This window comes from Saccostrea echinata, unplaced genomic scaffold (assembly GCF_033153115.1).
Source record: "Saccostrea echinata isolate AGI-Se365-2 ecotype Australia unplaced genomic scaffold, CSIRO_AGI_Sech_v1 ptg000052l, whole genome shotgun sequence".
NCBI classification, from domain to species: Eukaryota; Metazoa; Mollusca; class Bivalvia; order Ostreida; family Ostreidae; genus Saccostrea; species Saccostrea echinata.
In genome coordinates this window covers 10,923,591-10,944,271 of record NW_026889801.1, presented here as the reverse complement: position 1 = coordinate 10,944,271, position 20,681 = coordinate 10,923,591, and the positions used below count along the sequence as shown (strand labels likewise).

General features: G+C 33.2%; 2 protein-coding genes and 1 long non-coding RNA gene across 3 annotated transcripts; all 3 read left to right on the top strand.

Moving 5' to 3' along the window:
• Window positions 1-1,602, top strand: LOC133204189 (methyltransferase-like protein 27). Its single transcript, XM_061339937.1, has 5 exons — window positions 1-144; window positions 453-584; window positions 863-998; window positions 1,139-1,231; window positions 1,332-1,602. The coding sequence occupies exons 1-5, from the start codon at window positions 1-3 to the stop codon at window positions 1,511-1,513; spliced, it is 687 nt and encodes a 228-aa protein (XP_061195921.1). The 3' UTR covers window positions 1,514-1,602.
• Window positions 1,603-4,098: 2,496 nt separating this feature from the next.
• Window positions 4,099-19,138, top strand: LOC133204187 (uncharacterized). Its single transcript, XM_061339934.1, has 6 exons — window positions 4,099-4,198; window positions 12,788-12,922; window positions 16,134-16,265; window positions 17,183-17,318; window positions 17,564-17,656; window positions 18,819-19,138. The coding sequence occupies exons 2-6, from the start codon at window positions 12,788-12,790 to the stop codon at window positions 18,998-19,000; spliced, it is 678 nt and encodes a 225-aa protein (XP_061195918.1). The 5' UTR covers window positions 4,099-4,198; the 3' UTR covers window positions 19,001-19,138.
• LOC133204053 (uncharacterized) lies at window positions 5,151-9,089 on the top strand. Its single transcript, XR_009723521.1, has 4 exons — window positions 5,151-5,221; window positions 6,982-7,062; window positions 7,216-7,341; window positions 8,269-9,089. It is a non-coding gene; the product is annotated as an uncharacterized LOC133204053 (long non-coding RNA).
• Window positions 19,139-20,681: the final 1,543 nt, after the last annotated feature.

Genomic DNA, 20,681 nt, shown 5'->3' with positions numbered 1-20,681 from the left:
ATGGCCACTCAAACACAGAGATATTCCCTTCCAAACGAATATGACAAAGGTGCGCAACAGCTGCTAGGAAAGATTCTAGCAGAAGGATTGTCCCAGAGAGAATTGAACGCAGCTTATGATGACGTCAGTAGAGACTATGACCAGGTAAAAAAAAAATCTAATATTTTAGAATCTTATTTGATTGCTAAGAAAACCCGATACAAAACTGAAAAAGAATTGTACGAAATAATCTAATTACACATGCACATGAACGTCGATGCGATGCTGTATCAAAGTGTATTGAAAATTTGAAATGATTATGGTTGGTAAAGTAAGTTGTTTTATATTATTTGCTTAAAAAAAATTAAAAAAAACAAAAATACAGGATATTAAATTTTACGTATACTGTCACATTTACGTATGTCTCTTCTATGCAACGCTCCGCCTGTTGAAAAATAATTAAAAATTTGCAGGTTGTATTGGACAACGGGTACAAAGCCCCCAAAAGTTGTACAGACGCCGTAACAAAACTATACCCGGAAGCTGAACGGGCCCAAAAAACCATCTTAGACATTGGTGCCGGAACGGGACTACTGGCTGATGAGGTATATCTGTCATGATCACCATTGTCACACTTAAAAAAAATTTTAGCCATTTCTATAACTTAACTTAACTAATTCAATTCTAGTCAGAAAAAAAAAAACTATTGCCGAGTTCCTGTAATAAAAAGTTCAAAAGTTGAAATGTCAAAACAGCCTCTCTTTTCAACATATTGGGTCTTCAAAAAACAAAAAAAAAATTAAAGTGACGCGTACTTTCTGATTTCCGGTTTTCAGAATGTTGATGGTTTCAGGAAAAGGAAATAAATTTTCTTGAATTTCAGATGCAAAAGAAGGGGTTTAAAATCTTCGATGCCCTAGATCCATCACAGGGCATGCTTGACATTGCTAAAGAGAAAGGCGTCTATAGAAACTACATCTGCGAAGCAGTTGGCAAGGAACCTCTCAACATTCCCTCAAGTAGGAATTTTTTTCTTACATCCCCTCTTTCCATTTTAAATTTCTATCTTTGAGATGAAAATCAAACAATTATTGAACCAAATCTTTGAATCAAAGTCCATGAACACAAATAACAATACCTTTTCTTTATCTCTTTAAAGATTCTTATGATATTGTTACTGTCGTCGGAAGCCACATAGCAAACCACATCGAAAGCGAGGCTCTGATTGAGATTATTCGATTGGTCAAACCAGGTTCGTCATGTGATAATTCACTGCCTTGAAGCTGATGTTTCAATATTCTAATAATCTCAAAAACTTAAAATTATTAATATGTCTTTCTAATATTTTAAAGGTGGTATCGTGTGTATAGTTGCTCGAATGGAAAGTTTATCAAATCTTGATAAATACAAAGACTCATTTTTTCCACTGTGCCAAAAACTTGAAGAGGAGCAAAAATGGCGGAAAATCGACTGCTCATCTTGTCCATATTGGAGCAAGATTGAAGGCGTTCAAATTGTCTATAGAGTTTGTTGATATATGTTGATTAGACTTTCAGTTAGATCTGTGTTGATGTATATTTGTATAACATGAACGGTATACACTTACTTATTTCGAATGTTATTTATAAGCTTAGTTTGTACATGTAAATGCATTGTTAATTAGTTTATGCATAACTATTGCAATAAATGTGTTTGTGCATTTTTAAACGACTTTCTTAATGTTTCAAATATTTCAATTTTTTTTTCGTCGTGTCCGCACAATTGTAATCCCTGTGTCAAGGCCACTGAAACCTTGAAGTCAAATTAAAGTGATAACCCGCTTGGAAAAAAATATGCAAAAGTAACTTTTATAAGTAATCTCCCCACCCCACCCTAAAAATAAATAAATAAAAAAAATAAATAATTGCACTGATCACAATTTCGTGCTCAAACTAATGACCCGCATTGAATATGAAAGGTCATTCATTTAAACCAGTGTAGTAATTCTGAATGCACATGTCACAACTAAAACAGAGGTTATCCAGAGAGTTCAGGAGTTGAATATTTGATGTTAAATGGATTTCAGCAAAAAATAACTACCGTCACACTGCATAGTTAAACTGGAAATAAAACTATAAATAAAAATAATACTATGAACAAGGGACTCCTCTGAGTTGGGTGTCTAACATTAGAATGACAAGTTATCTGGATTTCACACATTCATCTAAACCGTTAGTACGTACAATTGTAACTGAAATGACTACTTTTAGGAAAACTTGTCACTCCTCAATCAGACAGGTTTTAGAATTATCCTTATTTATAACCCTGGAGTAAAAAATTACAATATCCTTAAATCCATAAATATTTTTTTTTCAGAAAACTCTTTAACAAAGGGGTTCTTTAAAGTTTGATCTTGGAAGAGGGTACCTGAGTTGCTACAGCACTACTTTGGGATTTTTGTTTAAATAAACTACACTGGCAATGACTTGTGTATCACAGAACCTTCTCCCCCACCCTGCATACCCCGGGACTAATATCCTCATGGCTGAATTAGTTACAATTAACAAAGAATTAATGTGAAAATTCCGGAGGAAAAAAAACACGCACACAAAAAAAGACCCATGGGCATTGACAGTCACCTGAGCACATCATAGGTTACGCAGGTTATTACCCTTAAGCCCCCTTCCCCATGAACTCATAATTTTAGTACATGCAGGGCTAATTTAAACGTGTTTATCATAATCATGGAAACTGTTTGCCTTTGATTTCCATATGTAAAGAAGAACATTTTCAATATAAATCTAACTTTGCCACAAGAATTTTACAATTTTGGTAAAGAGCTCAGGGGTAATTTTAAACATTCTAACAGTTTTCTTAAAATGTTATATAGATGTTCAGTTTGAAGAATGCAATAGATACGATGGCAGTAAGTCAAATCCTCTCATAGTAATACTAATAAATTTTTCTTGTCGAAAGTTTGAACCTTAATACCCCCCCCCCCCTCATTTTCAGGTATCTTATCAATCACTTTTCTGACTGTCTTCCCTTTTTGAAAAAATGATGCATTTGGGGGGGGGGGGGGGGAGTTGTTCTATTATTTTTTTTTTAATACTTAGAACGTCTTACAAAAAATTCTCATTAGCATGTGCGAAAATTAATGTACGTAACGCATGTTTATCTCCCTTTGACTGCAAGTTGCACAGGTGGCACGTTGTTTTTCATTTATTGATATAAAACATTGAATTAAAACAAGCTTCATGTAAATAAAAATAATCAGTGACATGGTATTAAGTATTTTTTTAAATATATTTATTCATTTACACCCCTCTCCATATATATATATATATATATATATATATATATATATATATATATATATATATATATATATATATATATATATATATATATATATATATATATATATATATATATATATATATATATATATATATATATATAATTAATACCATGTCACTGATTATTTTGATGAATAAATAAATAAATAAATTTCATTTATGATGTATACGAAGTCGAACAGCCCAGGGGACGTAAATTCAGAGAGAGAAAGGGGATGGTCCCGTTCAGAAGCACGTGCGTGTTGTACAGGCATCTTCAAAGATATACTCTCTTATTATAAAAAGGATATCTTGAAATAGATATAATTTAATCAATAAATAAATTTGTTCATTATAATTAAAATAAATCAAAATAAATAAATAAACAGATACATGTAGATAAATATTTAACAAATCATGACCCAGAGATCCACCTATAGCGAACATAAAAGTAATTAATTTACATTTACAAGCTTAATCCCCAAAATCAATATCATTTTTGCTTCGTTTTAACATTACCCCCCCCCCCCTTCCCCGAAACCCCGATGCTTAAATCTCCCCCACTGGACCAGAACAATTAAAGAATAAACAAAAGAATGTATTTACTTTTCAGTTTATAAATATACATGATTTTACAGGCCTACGAAACGTCGCAGTCTGAAATTTGACCAACAAACATTATATGTTTAAAAAAATTCCCCCATGGTCTGTATTTAAATTTTACCTTCACCTTTTCATCGTGGACCGAATCCTTATTCGTGTACATTTCCCCTATCAATCTGCGAACATCCGTGAAAGCTTTGTACGAAGTGACCTATTTTCTGTCGTGGACATAAACACTGTAAACTGACCAGCGTGGCGAATATTTATAGCGTCCAAACACGAGTTAAAATTACTTCAAGGTAAGGAGTAAATTATATATATCTTTTTTTTTGCGTGTGTAAGGTTGACTGAAACTAAACCGGGAGCTTATCAACTGCATGTTCTGCACAAACTATTATTTTTATAAATGAGATGAAACATTTACTGCATTATTAATAAAATACATGTAGAATATGAAAGGATGTCTGAATACTGTTGTAGCATCAGCTGCCGAACTCATTAAGGGGGATGTACAAGCCATCTTGGATGTATACTGCTCTAAAATAAGAAATACCAAGAATGCGCTCAATACATTACCAAACCAGCTCAAAGTTACTCAAAGTGCTAATGCACTTATTACCTACTGTTAGAGACCAAAACTAGTAAATAATTATTTTTCTATTGTTTGCATTTGGTGAAAATTAATCATGTTAGAACTGCGCAGCCACAGCATTTAGGAGATGAATAATGCAGTGAAAATGATGTCAGTTCGGTTCATTAATAATATGGCTACAACCATTTGTTTTGCTTTTTTCTTGTCGTTGTCCATAATTTTTGAAAATTTGATTTTTCATATGGTGGTCTCCCTGAGGCCATGCGTTTATTATGTCCACCATTCCTCTGTCACACAGAGTTCAAATAACATTGTTTTTAGAATAAATGAGACCGTAACAACATCAACACAAGACATATCTAAGTAATGGTCCTTAGTTTACACAACTTACATCTTTTATTTGTTGCATCGCATCGTCTGATTAATGACAAAACGCGATTTTAACCCATCTCTCGCAAACCGGGAAAAAATGTCCTGTTTATCACTCGAGTTTCCTCAGTCATATCATTCCACAGAGCACATGGTTGGCATATGCATATTTCTTTTGTGGATAGATGCATTTATTACAATTGAATTTTGCTTAGAACAAGTCTTGATAGTTTGTTGACTCCTTTCAAACTAATGGGAAAAGATTAAACAGTTCTTAACATATGTGTTTACGGCGGATCTCTTTCCTATGGCGATGGAAGAATGAATGTCCATTGTTTCCGGTGAAAACAGCTGATAGAAGGTAAGACACATTTCGGGTGTGTAAAAACGTGACTCTTTGTTTGAATCCTTGCAATGAACATGTAATAATTTTATGCAGACTTGCAGAGTTTCTAAAAATGCCATATATCTATGTGATTTCTGATCAGTCATCAGATATCCGTTAAAATTCTTGACTTCACGTTCCGAATTGCCTCTCCTTTAAGTTGTGTTTGTACATAAAGACTATTTTTAAGTGGGGCTCTGCAAGGAGGGTGAATTTTTTTGAAATTTAAAAATGTTAAGCAGGTTGTGATATATTCAATAACACATTGTAATTATTACATTCGGAAAGTAAGTACACGTGCCAATATTGTTCAGCAGATAGAAAGAAAAAGTAGTCAGTAGTAAAATTTCCTTCAGGAGCCTCATAATAATAGGAGATTGTTTGCTGTACTGTCGAGTATTAGGGCCACACATTGTATGGAACGTTGTTTGGGACCTAAAACACATCATGGAAAAGTGTGTCCAGGTTTTTAACTGCAATGTTTTGAAGTCTATTTTTTTTTAAAATACTTAAGTTATTGGACATGTTGAATAGTCATTAGTCAGAAAAATAAACTATTCATGTGACTGTGTGAAATTGTTTCCACAATTTGTTTTGCATAAATTTTGACACTGTATCATATATCTATACACATGCACTTATTTCTGTAATAAAAACTTACCCTATAGTATAATAAAATTTTACATGACTCGTGTCATAATCTCAAGGTTTCTAATGCCAAATCCAATTACATGGAGTAAACCCTCCCAAAAATTGCAGCTTTTTATATATTTAAGTAGCACTTTCAGAGGACATGGAGGAAAGGTAATAGGAAAATGTTTGCTACCATTTTCTTCTTCAATAATTTATCTCCAAAATCTGAGTATGATACACTTTTCTTGTCTTTTTTCTGCATCAACTGTGTCAACTTATATTGCTGTTGAACTGGAAAAAAATATTTACACTAAAATTGCCAATGCATCAATACTTATAATAAGTAGGCCAGGCCAGGGTTTAGCATTCACAAATTACACATCAAATATATGGAAATAACGAACAGTATTCAAGCTCAAAAGTCCATTAAACAATACAAATCTGGAGCAGAGCAAACATGGACCTCTAAAACATCAGAGGTGGGATCAGGTGCCATGGAGGAGTGAGCATCCCCTGCCGACCGGTCGCACATATCTCTTCTTAATTGTCTTGAAATGGCCTTGCTTGCAGATACCGGTAAAAAAAAAAAACTTGTGAAAATTTTGGATAATATTTCATGTACTAAATTTGCTTGAACCCATTATTTCTTAGTATTTAATATTTTGAGTTTGATGGAGAATCATGCAACCACAGTAGAGTAGGTATATATATTGTCTCTCTGGGGACTACTGAGTAAATGTAATATATTTTTAATTTTATTATCTTGGTGACTTTAGAGAGGAAGTGGGACACACATTTCTTAATGTGTGGTTTAATTACTATGTGAAAATCACATTTTATGAATCCATTATTTTTATAACTAGGCAGCACAGTGTAATATGTAAACAGTAGGCAGTATTATACATTTTTTAGAAAATTAAAATTCTCCATGGAAATTTTTGTATTACATGTATTACATTATTTGAACCATTAACTAGTGCATGATTTAAGGAAGATAATCAAGATGTGTGTATGGAAAGTAACAGGAATTAATGGAAAGCTTCATGTATTGTGTATTTATTGTTGATTAAATTATTATGAATTAAATACTTTACATATTGTAGGTGTCATATCCTTAACTAGTTTCCCATAGATTTTCTGAGATGCAATTTAATACAGACCTTAGTTTTGCACAAAAGAATCAAGTAAGTTTGTTAATAGCCCATGCATTTGTATTTATGTGCAGTTCCTCTTTTTTAATTTCAAGTTTCTTGCTAATAAACACTAAAATTTTTCATTCTTAACACCATTTGTCAATGAATTTATTAATACAGGTACTTGTAAAATTTTGTTTACAGGGGGAGTCAATGAAAGAATAAGCAAACTCAAGATTCATAATGGTGTGGATATAAGTTATAGGTGCAAATGGACTGCAAATATGAACACGAGTCTTCCCATTATTACAAAAGAAAAGCAAGAGAGAAGTAAGTCATTTGGATATCCAGGAGCTTGTCTAGATAATGATGTGCATGGCATGTCATTTAAATGCTTTGATGACAATGATCAGCTAAAGGCATCTTTGGTTAATGCATATCGAGCTTCTAAAGCAGGTCCCCTCTCATAATTTAATATTAAGCTCTTCTTGTTCACAATTTGATATGTACATTACAAAAAGTAATTGACATATTGCATTTGCAATACTAAACTTCCTTTGATTTGTGTCATTTATATTCTTGCTAATTTATGTAAGTAAGTCAAGTAGGCCAGTGAAGAGTTTTGTTATGTGCCTGATATTAGTTCAGGTTTCTTAGTAATGGATAAGCAAATTAGACCATGCAACCAGAAATATGTTTTAAAAAATAGAGATATGTCCATAGGACATGAATGTTCCACCCAGGGTTCATTAGTAATGCAACATGAAAATTTGTATCAGTGTATGAAGTTTGATGAAAATATCTTGAATAATTTCTTTAAAATTTGGTTTTATACATAATAAATGTTAAAGTCAAAGATTATTGGGAAGGTCAAGGTTAAAAAAATTGGACAAATTTGATAAATTCTCACCAAATGATGTATCAGTGCAGAAGCTTACATAAAAATATTTAGAATGGTTTCTTTGAAACTGAGCTAAACTCAGAAATGAGGTCAAGATCAAAAAATGTTCATGAAGCTGAAAGTTCTCCACAATATACATGTATATCAGCACATGAAGTTTGATAAAAATATCTTAATTTTTTTCTTTGAACTCTGGAAGAGAGGGCAATGTTTGCAGAGAGGGTAAGGCTTGTCATCCTTGGCAACAGAGAAAGGATTTATAAGTATTGTTTTGTAATTTGGTACTGTTATAATAATTTTTTTCTGATTGTTGAATGTTCTGAATGATCTTCTAAAACTGCATTTTATTATTGTAGGTCTTTTAGGAATATCTTGTGAAAATTGCATTGAAATTCTAAACTATAAAGAAATCCGTGGTAAACCCAGCCTCTTGCCAGTGAGGATACATTGTAAATCAGAGCCCAATAGTGCCATCTTGGAACATCAATTCTGTTCGTTATACTGTGCTGTTCCCTGTGATGTTTTACATATAGGATTTTGAGATAATGTTGGTAACAGAATATCAATCATATAATGTAAAATAAGAGAACTCCATTCAGTGTTTTACTTTGAAATATATTACTCTGAAATAGATTTCTAAATAAGAAAGAATTCATTCCTTTTATCTGTCTGCTGCAAGGGCTGTGTATTCAAATTAAAATTCACACATATTATGATACCTCTCCAGAAAATATCAGATAAAAAAAAAATCGGAGAGGGCTACATTATTGCAGCTAATTATGATACAATGTCTTTAAGCAGTGTGCAATGTACATGTGTAATGTGTATAGGGATTAATCTTGTGAATCTTTTATACATAATTTTTCAGGGACTAATTATTTTAAAATTTATCATGTAGTTCTTATCTCACTCTCATTACAAAAAAAGACTTCAGACTTTAAAAATACATGTATGTAAAACCAATGTCTAAAATCACAGCTTTCTGTGAGTAACACACTATTTTTTTTTCAAATGAGCATCTGTCAATTTGCTGAATGTTTTTTTAATCATAATAGGTCATAGGTGTATTTCAGAACAGTCAAATTTTTTTCCCCCTCAAATTTCTCTTGACCAATATATTGAGATTTTATTTGTAAGAATTAAGTAAAAAAAATTACCAGATCAGCATTAGAAATATGTCCACATTTATATGCATTTAGTTTTATAGAGTGTATCCTCATGTATATTGAACATTGTAGGTTCAATTGTTTGATTTTTTTTTAGGGGGGGGGGGGGGGGGGCTCCATGGTTAGAGCATAACAAGGGAACTACATTGAAAAGGGAATACTAATCTGACAAATTTATGTTTAGTAAATGCAGTTGTCAATACATATATAATGTAACACTCAAAACCTGGTTTAGGGAGGTTTTTTTATATTTACTTGATGTGAGAGACAGGGGGCTGAGAGACTCAGAGAAAGCAATTTGACTAAGGTGAGCATTGTGAACATCAGGTATCCATCAATATTATAAAAAAAATTATGCTAGTATAAACTTTAAAAAATAAATATTGAAATTTAGATTTCATCACTGGAGAGTAGATTGCATATTTGTCTTAATTTTATTAGCAAAATGTTTCATTAGCACTTTGTTTTGCAATATTGTACATGACAATCTTGAGTTTGTTTTTGAAATTATGGTCAAAGTTTTAAAATTCTAGCATTACTAGGTATATGATTAAACATGTACTAATCTTGTATATAATTATGTTGATTTTGTTTTCTTTATTTGGTGAAATTATAAGTTGGAAACCAAAATAAAGAAATTAAAAAAATGTTTGTAAATCATTAAATCCCCTAATAATTACTTTTAATGATTTTGTACCTATTGAAATGGAGCTAGGATGTAATGGAATTTGAAAATGTATGTATGACAAAATATATGTACTAAAACAAGCTCATTCACATTAATTTTATGATGCCTACTTTTTATTTGTGATTCATTGTTGATAATTACAAATCTGGAAGTTATCAATACTTGAAATACCACATTTGTTTAATTACAAAGTGGAAAAAAATTCATTCAAAAACTTTAATTTTGATGTTGCACAATTTTCATTGCCTGGAAGCAAAGACTTGAAGAATTTGTTATAACAACACACTATAAAACAAATGTTCAATAATAATTATTATTTTAATTCACTACAATTTATTACACACAACATCTCTTTTTATTGTGTTTAAATAATTTAAAAAAATTCGTAAGTAATTCTCCTTTACTTTTAAAATAAACTTAATATAGAGGTGTTTTATTACTTTGTCTGTAGTTTTTCTTCATTTCAGACCTTTACGTGCCTCCATAAAAAGAAGTGGTCTGGAAAAATTTTGTGCTAAAAATAGATCACGTGCTGCTGTCCATGAACTACTCTCATGGTTCTTTACACTCATTTTGAAGACAACAGTGCCTTGTTTGTAACGGGCAATTACCATTTAACAGTGCAAAATTCAGACATTTTCTCAACAAATGATTGTAGGAAAAACATTAAGGCACACTTTGCATATTTTTTTGGATTTTTTAAGGCTCTATTAAAGTGTGTAGCTGCGCAGTTCTAAAGTGCATATCAAAAGCATTTTTCTGCAAAAGTGTAAATTATTTACGCAAAACATGCATTAAGTTATGCATATTTATTGTTTCTTCATCCTAAGGACATAAAATTTGATCAAGTTATAGTGTACTTTAGTCATTTGAAGAAATGTTTACTTTTTGTTTTCATTGCACCCAAGGTGGCCGGACATCCCCCTTAAAGATCACTTGCTACAAAGACTGTTTTGTTTTTGTTTTTTTTTTACTTCAAAAATCATTACTGCCCTCTGCCAAATTTAATTATAATTTTAATTTAAATATGTAAAAACATACGACAATTAATTAATCATGTACTCATTGGCAATTAAAAATTATTTTAATTGTTGGACTTACGTAAAGGTTATAGGCCGAAAACTGTCCATTCTGTGAGAAGAAAGAACTGTTGGAGGGCCGTTAGGCCCGACAATAGTTCTCTCTTCTCACAGAATGGACAGTTTGAGGCCTATAACCTACTTAAAACATTTACTCTATTGTGTTCATAATATACTCTCTTAGAATTGCTTCTCATCCATTGTATTGAGTAAGCATTATCTACTTATTGGACGGTCTCAGGTAAGGGTTGCTTAAAATCAAAAGAAACTTACACTCATTGTTATTGTTAACTAAGTGGACAGTTACAGGTAAGTGCTAAATAAACGAATTAAGAATATTTAACCACAATGCCATGAGATTCCAAAATTATTTTCTTGTGATTGTCAATGTTGAAAGCACGTCTTCTTCTGAGGGAGAAAGCATATTTCTGATGCAAACCAAATCCAGATATGATGAGCAATCTACTAATAATACAGATGTCATTTTTCAAGTGATTTTTGGATTTTGAGGTTAGGATTGTCAAGATTATGAACTTTGAACTCAAAGTGGACGTTTTCTCAAATATTTCTCAACTTTTGGCCAAGGCTATTCAAGGATGCAAAAAAACAAAGGGAAAGTAGAAAGATTTCTGCAATTAAATCAACAATATTAAGATGATTTAGAAAAGGCTTTTCTCAGAAAATAGAGAAATGTAAATTGGCAATGTCTGTTCTTTAACTGTCAGGGAGAATGTTGTTCAATACCCAATGTTGATGTTTTCGTGCTTAATGACGTTGGATGATAAAGAAATCAACAAAATTATTTTTTTTTCATCACTGAAGTCAGAAACGAATCGGACAAAGACTAATGACCAAATAACCTTGCGTTCCTATAACGGAAGAAACTATGTGCTCCTGCAGAAAGTGAGCAAAATTATTCGGAGTTCTAGTGAGAAAGAAGTAGCGATTGATTCTTGCCAGTAAGGCATTAAAAAAGGAAAAGTGATATCCCCGCGTGTGTTGATGGTGCAAGTTACATACCGGTAGAATTCGGAGATATTTCCTTCAATCAATATTAAGTTTTTACATTCATTGTGATTTGGATAAACATTTCATCATTTTCAATTTTTGTGTCTGTGACTTAGAATATATATTTCATTACATTGTGAAACATTTTGGATTCATTACTTCAAATATTTATTTGTGTCTTTGTTGTGTTTTCTTAATCCATTGACTTACCTGTAGCCGTCCAATAAGTTATTAAATACTGTCCATTATTTTTAATAATGGACAGATTTTTTAACTTATTGGACGGTTACAGGTAACTTATTGGACTGTCTTTGGGCCTTTCAAGGAATAGAAAGTATTAAAAGAACAAAGGATGATGTCATACTAATGTTTTAACAATAATTAGTGAAAGACAGTTATGGACTCAATTTTAAACTCATCTGATCAAAGCGATGGTAAGTTGTCCGTCATCTGTCCGTTCATTGGTCTGTTTAGCTGCCTGTGTTTGTCTGTCAACATTTTCTTCTTCTTCTTCTTCTTCAAAAGACTACTTCTCCTACACATTTTTGGTCCGATTTCAATTAAACTTGGTACACAGACACACTAAGATACACAATTCTTTTCATCGGTTTTTGATTTGGACGAAGGTGTTGCCATGGTTTCACTTAAATACAAATTTCTGTCAAATTCTTTCAAACTTATTGTAATAATTTCAGTCCGATTTAATAAAACTTTATCCACAAGTAGCATACACTATTATAATAGAAATGATTCTGTGTATTGGATAAAATAAGGCAGTCGACTGAAGACCCTTTTCACGCAAGATTCAAGAATGACCTAAAAAATGCATAATTTCCCTACGCTTTTGTCTCTCGAAAAACCATATCTTTGATCTGTGACATACATGTTCACCCGAAATATTTTTGTTGCTAACTGTCAGAAATTTTTTTTGCAGATGACAACACAGAGATACACTCTCCCTAATAATGACCAAGGGGCGGTAAATCTGTTAGGAAAAGTGCTTGCTGAGGGACTGTCTCAGAAAGAGTTGAATGCAGCTTACGATGATGTTAGCAAAGATTACGACAAGGTTGTGTAAGATTGAATCCTATTGTAAAGAAAAAAAAAACATGAAAAATGTTATCTTTATGCAGCACAAAACTTTGAAATAAGGTATAATTTAATATGTATGGTAGGCCAGATATTTCTCTCTCTCTCTCTCTCTCCCAACATGCAAGATAAAATTATGTCAACATGCGAAAAATTATGTCTACTTGCAAGATAATAAGTTAACATGCACGGTACACGGATTTTAATACGGGTAAATTACTAATACCTGTACCTGGCATCATGTATAAGATAGAATATGTTTATGACATGCGACTTATTTATGTGAACGTGCTAGATGATAATGTTGACATCAAAATTATGTTGCATGTCTACATAATTAACGCACATGTGGACATAATAAGTCTAATGTCTACATAATTTTGTTGCATGTCGACATTATCAACTCGCATATCAAAGACATAAATATATAAGTCGATATCGACTTAAATGACTCGCATGTCAACATAAATGTCTCATGTCACCATAAATATGTTGCATTTTGCATGCATGATGTCATGTGCTAGCGTCAGTACTTTAATTTACCCATTTTAGAATCTGAATAGATTTACATGTCAGCGTTTTATCTAGCTGTACAGTAATTTGGATCAAATCATCCTATCGTTCACTCTGTATCAAACACAAAGAATCTTTATATTGGAAGTCTCTTGTCTTAAAAGGTACATTCATTTAGCTGTTTGCTGAACCATTGAGTGAAGACATGATTGGCAAATCTGAGAGTGACTTTTTTCACAAAATATCTTACTACTAAGTAAGACAAAAATTTTCCCATTCTCCAAAAAGTATCTAAGCTACAGTAGGTCACCAAAAATCTTATATTTCTATTACATGACAATATATTGTGAATAATAATAAAAAAACAAGATGTGTTTGCGAAACACTGATGCCCCCGTATGGCAGCTTATGGCGAAGGTTAAAGTTTCTCAAATGCAAGTCAAACTCCAGGTCAAGAGATCAAAATTGTTGGTATCCAAAGACAGGTTTTGTCTCGAAGAATATACCTGTGAAATTTGAAAGCCCTAGCTCCAACTGTTCAAAAGTTATGGCGAAGGTTAAAGTTTTTTTAAAAGTAAGTCAAACGTCAAGGTCAAGTGGGACCCCGAGGGAAGGTCTTCTCACAAGTGATACACATGTTCGTGAAATGTGAAAGCCTTAGAACCAAACGTTCACATGTTATGGCCAAGGTTAAATTTTTTTTTAAAGTAGGTCAAACTCCAAGGTCAAGGTCAATGCCAAAATTGTTGGTATCCAAAGGAAAGTCTCCCAAGGAATGCACTTGTGAAGTATGAAAGCCGTAGCACCAAATGTTTAAAAGGTATGGCCAAGATTAAAGTTTTTCAAAAGTAGGTCAAACTCCTAGGTCAAGGTCAAAGGGTCAAAGAGGTTGGTATCCAAAGGAAGGTCTTGTCACAAAGGATTACATATGTGAAGTATGACAGCCCTAGCACCAAACGTTCAAAAGTTATGGACAAGGTTAAAGTTTTTCAAAAGTAGGTCAAACTCCAAGGTCAAGGTCAAAAAGGGCAAAGTTGTTGGTATCCAAAGGAAGGTCTTGTCACAAGGAATACATATGTGAAGATTGAAATTCCAAGCACCAAATGTTCAAAAGCTATGGCCAAAGTTAAAGTCTCATAAAATGTTGCGAAAGTGGGTCAAACTCCAAGGTCAAAAGGTCAAATATGATGGTACCCAAAGAAAGATTTTGTCACAAGGAATACACATGTGAAATATGAAAGTCATAGCTCCAACCATTCAAAAGTTATGGGCAAGGTTTAAGTTTTTGCGGACAAACAGACAAACAGACAGCTAGACAGACGGGCGGACAGGTCAAAAACTATATACCCCCGAATCTTCGATACGGGGGCATAAAAATATGAATACCATATTAAACAAAGAAATTACAGAGTTGTAAAATTTTTATCTTGGTCGTAAGATTTTTTTGTGAAAAGGGCAACTGGTACATCGGTAGTTGAAACGTAAAACCGGAAGTCTCTGACGAGACTGTAGCTCTACTGGTTTGTACTTATACCAAAGAAGGAGAAAAGTAGCATTTGGACTTGAAACATTGCAACATCGATAAATAGAATAATGATCCGTGATTTAGTCTCTTTTTGTGGCAAGATTTATTGCAATCAGACTAAAACTGTAGGAGGAATAGCCTTTTCAAGAATTTTACAGAAATTTTGATCTTAGTAACCATGGAAACATCATTCATCAAAATCAAAAACCGATAAAGACAATTATTTATCTTATTAAGTCTACTTGCATGCACAGTTACACTAAATCAGACCAAACTATAGAAGAAGTAGTATTTTGAAAGTTTTTCACAGAAAGTTCTATTTTAAGTAACCATGGTAACACTTCATCAAAATCAAAAATTGATACACAGAATTATGTATTTCAGTATAATCTACTTGTGTGCCAAGTCATATTAAAATCAAACCAAAACTGTAGGAGGAGTATCGTTTTAAAAGTATTTCACAGAAGTTTCTATTTTAGTAACCATGGCAACACCATTCATCGAAATAAAAAACGGATGCAAAGATTTACGTATTTTAGTGCGATCTACTTATATGCAAAGTTATATTGAAATCAGACCAAAACTGTAGGAGGAGTTTCGTTTGAAAGTTTTTCACAAAAATTTCTATTTTTAGTAAGCATGGCAACACGGTTCATCTAAATCAAAAACTGATAACCAGAATTATGTATATTTTTGTGTAGTCTACTCGTTGAAATCAGACCAAAACTGTAGGAGGAGTTGCGTTTTGAAATTATTTCACAGAAAGTTCTATTTTTAGTAACCATGGCAACACCGTTATTGAAATAAAAAACTGATACACAGAATAATGTATCTTAGTGTTACAGTAGTCTACTTGTGTGCCAAGTTATATTGATATCAGACCAAAACTGTAGGAGGAGTAGCATTTTGAAAAAAAAAATGTTTACAGACGGACGGACTGACAGACAGACAGACGGACGACCTACACCTTACTATCTTATAAGCTCGCTCTTATGGTCTCTGACCAGTAGAACTATATATTATAAGGCATAGGTGTTGTTAACCACGGTGGGTTGACATAGCATGAGGATTCAATATTAAAGACCATAATCATTCTAATGGTGAGAAATGTGTGGCAGACTCTTCATAAATCTTGAACAATTTTGTTGAACAGGTGATGACGGGCAATGATTATCAGGCACCGACCAGCGCGGCTTTAGCTTTGGCGAAAGTTTTTACTGAGGAGGAGCGCCCACAGAAGACAACGCTTGACATCGGTGCTGGTACCGGACTATTGGCAGTGGAGGTACAAATACATAGTAACTAATATATACTACACATATCAGAACTTGGGTAAATAATATAGGGTTACATCTGATAGATACGTACATATTTGCTAGACATAGCAGCATATGATTTTTTTTTGTCCGTCTGTCTGTGTAATTGTCTGTTTGTCTGCAAAAACTTTAACCCTGGTCATAACTTTTGTACGGTTGGTCCTATGGCTTGTGACAGATCTTTCTTCAGATCAGAATTTCTGATCTCTTAATCTTAAGAGTTTGACCTCCTTGAAAAAAACTTCAACCTTGGCTTCTGTATGACCTCTGAAAGATTTGTGCTAGGGCTTTCAAATTCATAATATTTCACAAATATATTTCTTGTGACAAGATCTTTTTTTGGGTACCACCATTTCTGACCTAAGGACATACTTGTAGGAGTTTGACCTACTTTTGAAAAAATTATAACCTTGGCCCTAGATATGGGGATATCAAAGTTTTACAATACAACTTGTTCAACAAATTAGGGGCCCCAGATCCTCGTTCTACGTGCCTGCATTTGGTCATTCGAATGTAAATACTTTTATACTTTGACAACTATTAATTTTAGTAATGCAATAAAGCCCCACCCCCCCCCCCCCCCACCCCGGAATGCGGAATGCCAAATTAACATAAAATCAAATGATTAAAGGTATCTTTACGGGTAGTTATTTGGACTGTTTAAACCGAGGTCCCGTGTCACAGTAGGTGCTGGCACGAAAAAGATCCCTCACTGCTCAATGGCCCCCAGTGCCGAGTATAGGTATGAATTTGAGCCCTCCACCGGCAAGTTGTGGTGTCTCCATATGAGTGAAAAATTCTCGAGAGGGACGTTAAACAATAAACAAACAAACAAAGGATAATTATTTGAAATAGATATCATTAAGCTTAGATTCTTGTGTTTTAGATGAAAAAATTAGGATTCAAAATCATCGACGCCCTTGAACCGTCCCAAGGAATGATTGACGCTGCAAAAGAGAAAGGTCGTTACAGAAATTACATCTGCGAGGCCATTGGCAAAGAACAACTTGACATTCCATCCGGTAATTAAACTTTTTCATAGAAAAAAGAGTCATTAATGAAAGAATACATTGTATTAATCCTTCGATGAAAACAATAAATGGTTCTTGTTTGCAACACTTATCGATAAGACATACATGTAGGATATACATGTGTAAGTATGAACAACGTGCTCAGAATTTCGCAGCATATAAGTATTTTGCCCAGAAAAGTATGAAAACAAATGATAGATAACTTCTCTTGTCTTTTCATATTTTTTTCTTTTCAGCATCATACGATATCGTCACGGTTGTTGGAAGTCACGGAGTGAACCATATTGAAAGCGAGGCTCTGTACGAGATAATTAGGTTAACAAAGTCAGGTTGGTTACAAAAACTCGCTCAGATCAGTAAAGTTTGGTATTTGTTTCTTTTGAACAGGGATGAATCAAATAGCATGAAAATATAGCCGAAAAAAGTTTACGAAATGGCGTAATTATTCTGTAGTGAAGTAAAAATACAACTGGACAGCATTTTTGACTCTGTACTGGATATGGAGAAGAGATTATGCAATGGTAAAGTATCAAAAGTGGTCTGAGCGTCTAGTTGTCCGTCTGTTTGATTGTAAATATTTTTTTTAACATGCTACTCCTTCTATAAATTTGGTCCGATTTCTATAGACTTCACGATTCACCAAGATAAAGCTTTTTTGTCAAAAATGCAAAAATGAAGAAAGCTGTAAAATTCTTTCAAAAATACAACTACTCCTATTGTTTAAATCTGATATTAATAAAGCAGAATTCACCAAGCAACTTGCATAATTCTGTACATTACTTACGAAGTAGTAATGGTTACTAGATAGAAATTTCTGTAAAATTCTTTCAAAACTCTACTTCTCATACAGTTTTAATCCGATTGCAAAAAAAAAAAAAAAAAAAAAAAAAAACCTTGTAAACAACTTAATACTCAGTACATCAAGATAGACAATTCTAATCATTTGATGAACAGTGTTGTAATTTGGAAAATGGTCACTGAAGAAAGAGTAATATGGGAATTCTTTGAATATATGAATAAAAATTGCTTTAATTAAAAAAAAAAAACAACAACGAAGATACCGTAAACAGGTCTGGAAATGTACCTATAAAACTCTTTAAAAATGTAAAAATTTAGTACAGATTCTAAACTATCAAGAATTGAAACCAGTAAGGTTACAGTGCCATCAGAGACCGCTGGTTTCGTTCCAAAGATAGGGAGCATAATACTTATTAAAAAAAAAATTGTCCCTCTGCGAAACATTTGGCTTAATTTAATCATTTTTAAACCTTAATAGGTAGATTCTTCAATTCAAGTAAGCACGCATATTATTAATCAAGTAAAGTAAAGCTTTTTCATATGTCATCAGATCAAAGACCATCAAAACGTGTCCATGTTTGGGGGCATTTGTATTTGTCAAACGATCTGCCCTCTGTAGCCTACAATAAGTGAATAACTGTTAATGGTATAAGAATTTGGTTTCCCAATGTTTTTTTTCCATCTATTTTTTAGGTGGAGTCGTATGCATCGTGGCTCGTATGGAGTGTTTAACAAATCTAGAAGAATATAAAGATACTTTCTTTCCTCTATGTGATCAACTTGAAAAAGAAGGAAAATGGAAAAAGATCGATTGCTCATCATGTCCGTACTGGAAACAAGTAGAGGGTGTCCAGATTGTGTATAAAGTTAGCTGAATGTCGTTCATACCTGTATCTGTAAAATAAACAAATTTCTTATATTGTATGAAAGAGGATCTGTGCCTTTGACGTTTATGTTACTCCGAAAGCTTATGCAAGCTGGGGAATAGTAAAAATAAAATGTATAAAAATTAATTATAAGTGCAATTCTGTACACTTTTTTCTATATTACATGTACAATTACTTTTTAAACAAGAAAGAAATTATCATTATAACTGGCCAGAAGATCGCGCGGGTGGGGGTGAGGGCGCCTCCTTTTTTTTTTTTTTGATGTATGTACATGTATTTTGCTATAGTAAAATTTCTTTTAGATGCTGGTTGGCCTCCACTTTCTGTCGCTGTAAGGTCGAGCAGTAGCAAATTCTAGGATTTTGGACTGTAAACAATTAATTACTAGTATTTTTTTTTAAACATTTTTTTAATTTAATTTTTTTTCTGCTTGTCAGATTGTTTTGGGGAGTTGCCCCCTCCCCCTTTTGGTCGCCCGCATTGCGTAGTGGTAGAGCGTCTGCTCTAGAGTCGCGGAGTAAGGAGTTGATCCTTACATCAAGGGTTCGAATCACACTGTGGAACGTGGAGACCGGTCCTTCGGATGAGACCGTATAAACCGAGATCCCGTGTCGCATAAGGTGCTGGCACGAAAAAGATCCCTCACTGCTCAATGGCCTTATGTGCCGAGTATATAGGTTTAAAATTTGCAGCTCTCCACCGGCAAGTGGTGGCGTCTCAATATGAAGGAAAAAATTCGAGAGAAGGACGTTAAACAACAAACAACCCCATCCTTTTGGTCAGTTTAGTTTTTTTTTTTGGGGGGGGGCTTGTTAGATTTAAGTTGCCCCCCCCCCCCCGCCCCTTTAAAAATTTGCTACGGGTCTGTATTGTAAGGTTCTCTGATTGGCGAAATCAAACATTCTGTAAGTTATAGAAAAGTAATATTCACCCGTAACCAACCTTTAAGATGAAATATTTGATTTTCCTACATCGTAACAATAATGAATTAGGAACTTCCGGATTGGTTCTGTTGTCCAGTGACTTCCAGTGTATTCCCCTGCGTTCAGCAAAGAATTCAAAACAACCAACAATGGTGGCAAGGTTTAACGAATATTTACTATTGAATTGTACAAAAGTAATATAATTAACATGATAATAACAATTCTCCCCCCGCCCCGCACCTTTGCAAAACCGAGAAGAAGACTCTTGTTGAAGTTTAGATCAAAAGATCAAGGTCAGAAATTAATATTATATCGCGTAAAATGCTTTCCAGATAGGTGGTTTTCTTTGAGATTTTGTAAATAAATTCTATATAGTAAATCTTAATGACGTTAAGAAGACCCCTACTGAATTTGACGTCATTAGGTCAAATGTCAAGGACAGAAATTAATATATTGCGAAAATGGTTTCCAGATGATATGATATTTTTTTTAGAGCTTTTGCAGTGATATTTTTATCATAATTATTAATGGTTTTCAGAAAATAAATTGAGTTCTTTTTTAATAAGCGTATACAATGAAACGTAGTGTGATGAATCTCTGTAACTGAAGAAAGATCCATGCAGATTTGCCCAAAAGATGAAAGTTCAAGGTCAGTTCCTTGTTCCATGTAGGTATTCACACTTTTCTCTCCTAAGGTGAAGGGCATAAATTTCTTGAATTAAATTGTTATTAGCTCACCTGAGCTG

Excerpts from the sequence above, each read along its gene's own strand:
- LOC133204187 (XM_061339934.1), top strand. The coding sequence starts at position 12,788 with ATGACAACACAGAGATACACTCTCCCTAATAATGACCAAGGGGCGGTA. Across the intron at positions 12,923-16,133 it reads TTAGCAAAGATTACGACAAG|GTGATGACGGGCAATGATTA; the intron begins GTTGTGTAAGAT and ends TTTGTTGAACAG. Across the intron at positions 17,657-18,818 it reads AATTAGGTTAACAAAGTCAG|GTGGAGTCGTATGCATCGTG; the intron begins GTTGGTTACAAA and ends TCTATTTTTTAG.
- LOC133204189 (XM_061339937.1), top strand. The coding sequence starts at position 1 with ATGGCCACTCAAACACAGAGATATTCCCTTCCAAACGAATATGACAAA. Across the intron at positions 585-862 it reads CGGGACTACTGGCTGATGAG|ATGCAAAAGAAGGGGTTTAA; the intron begins GTATATCTGTCA and ends CTTGAATTTCAG. Across the intron at positions 999-1,138 it reads ACCTCTCAACATTCCCTCAA|ATTCTTATGATATTGTTACT; the intron begins GTAGGAATTTTT and ends ATCTCTTTAAAG.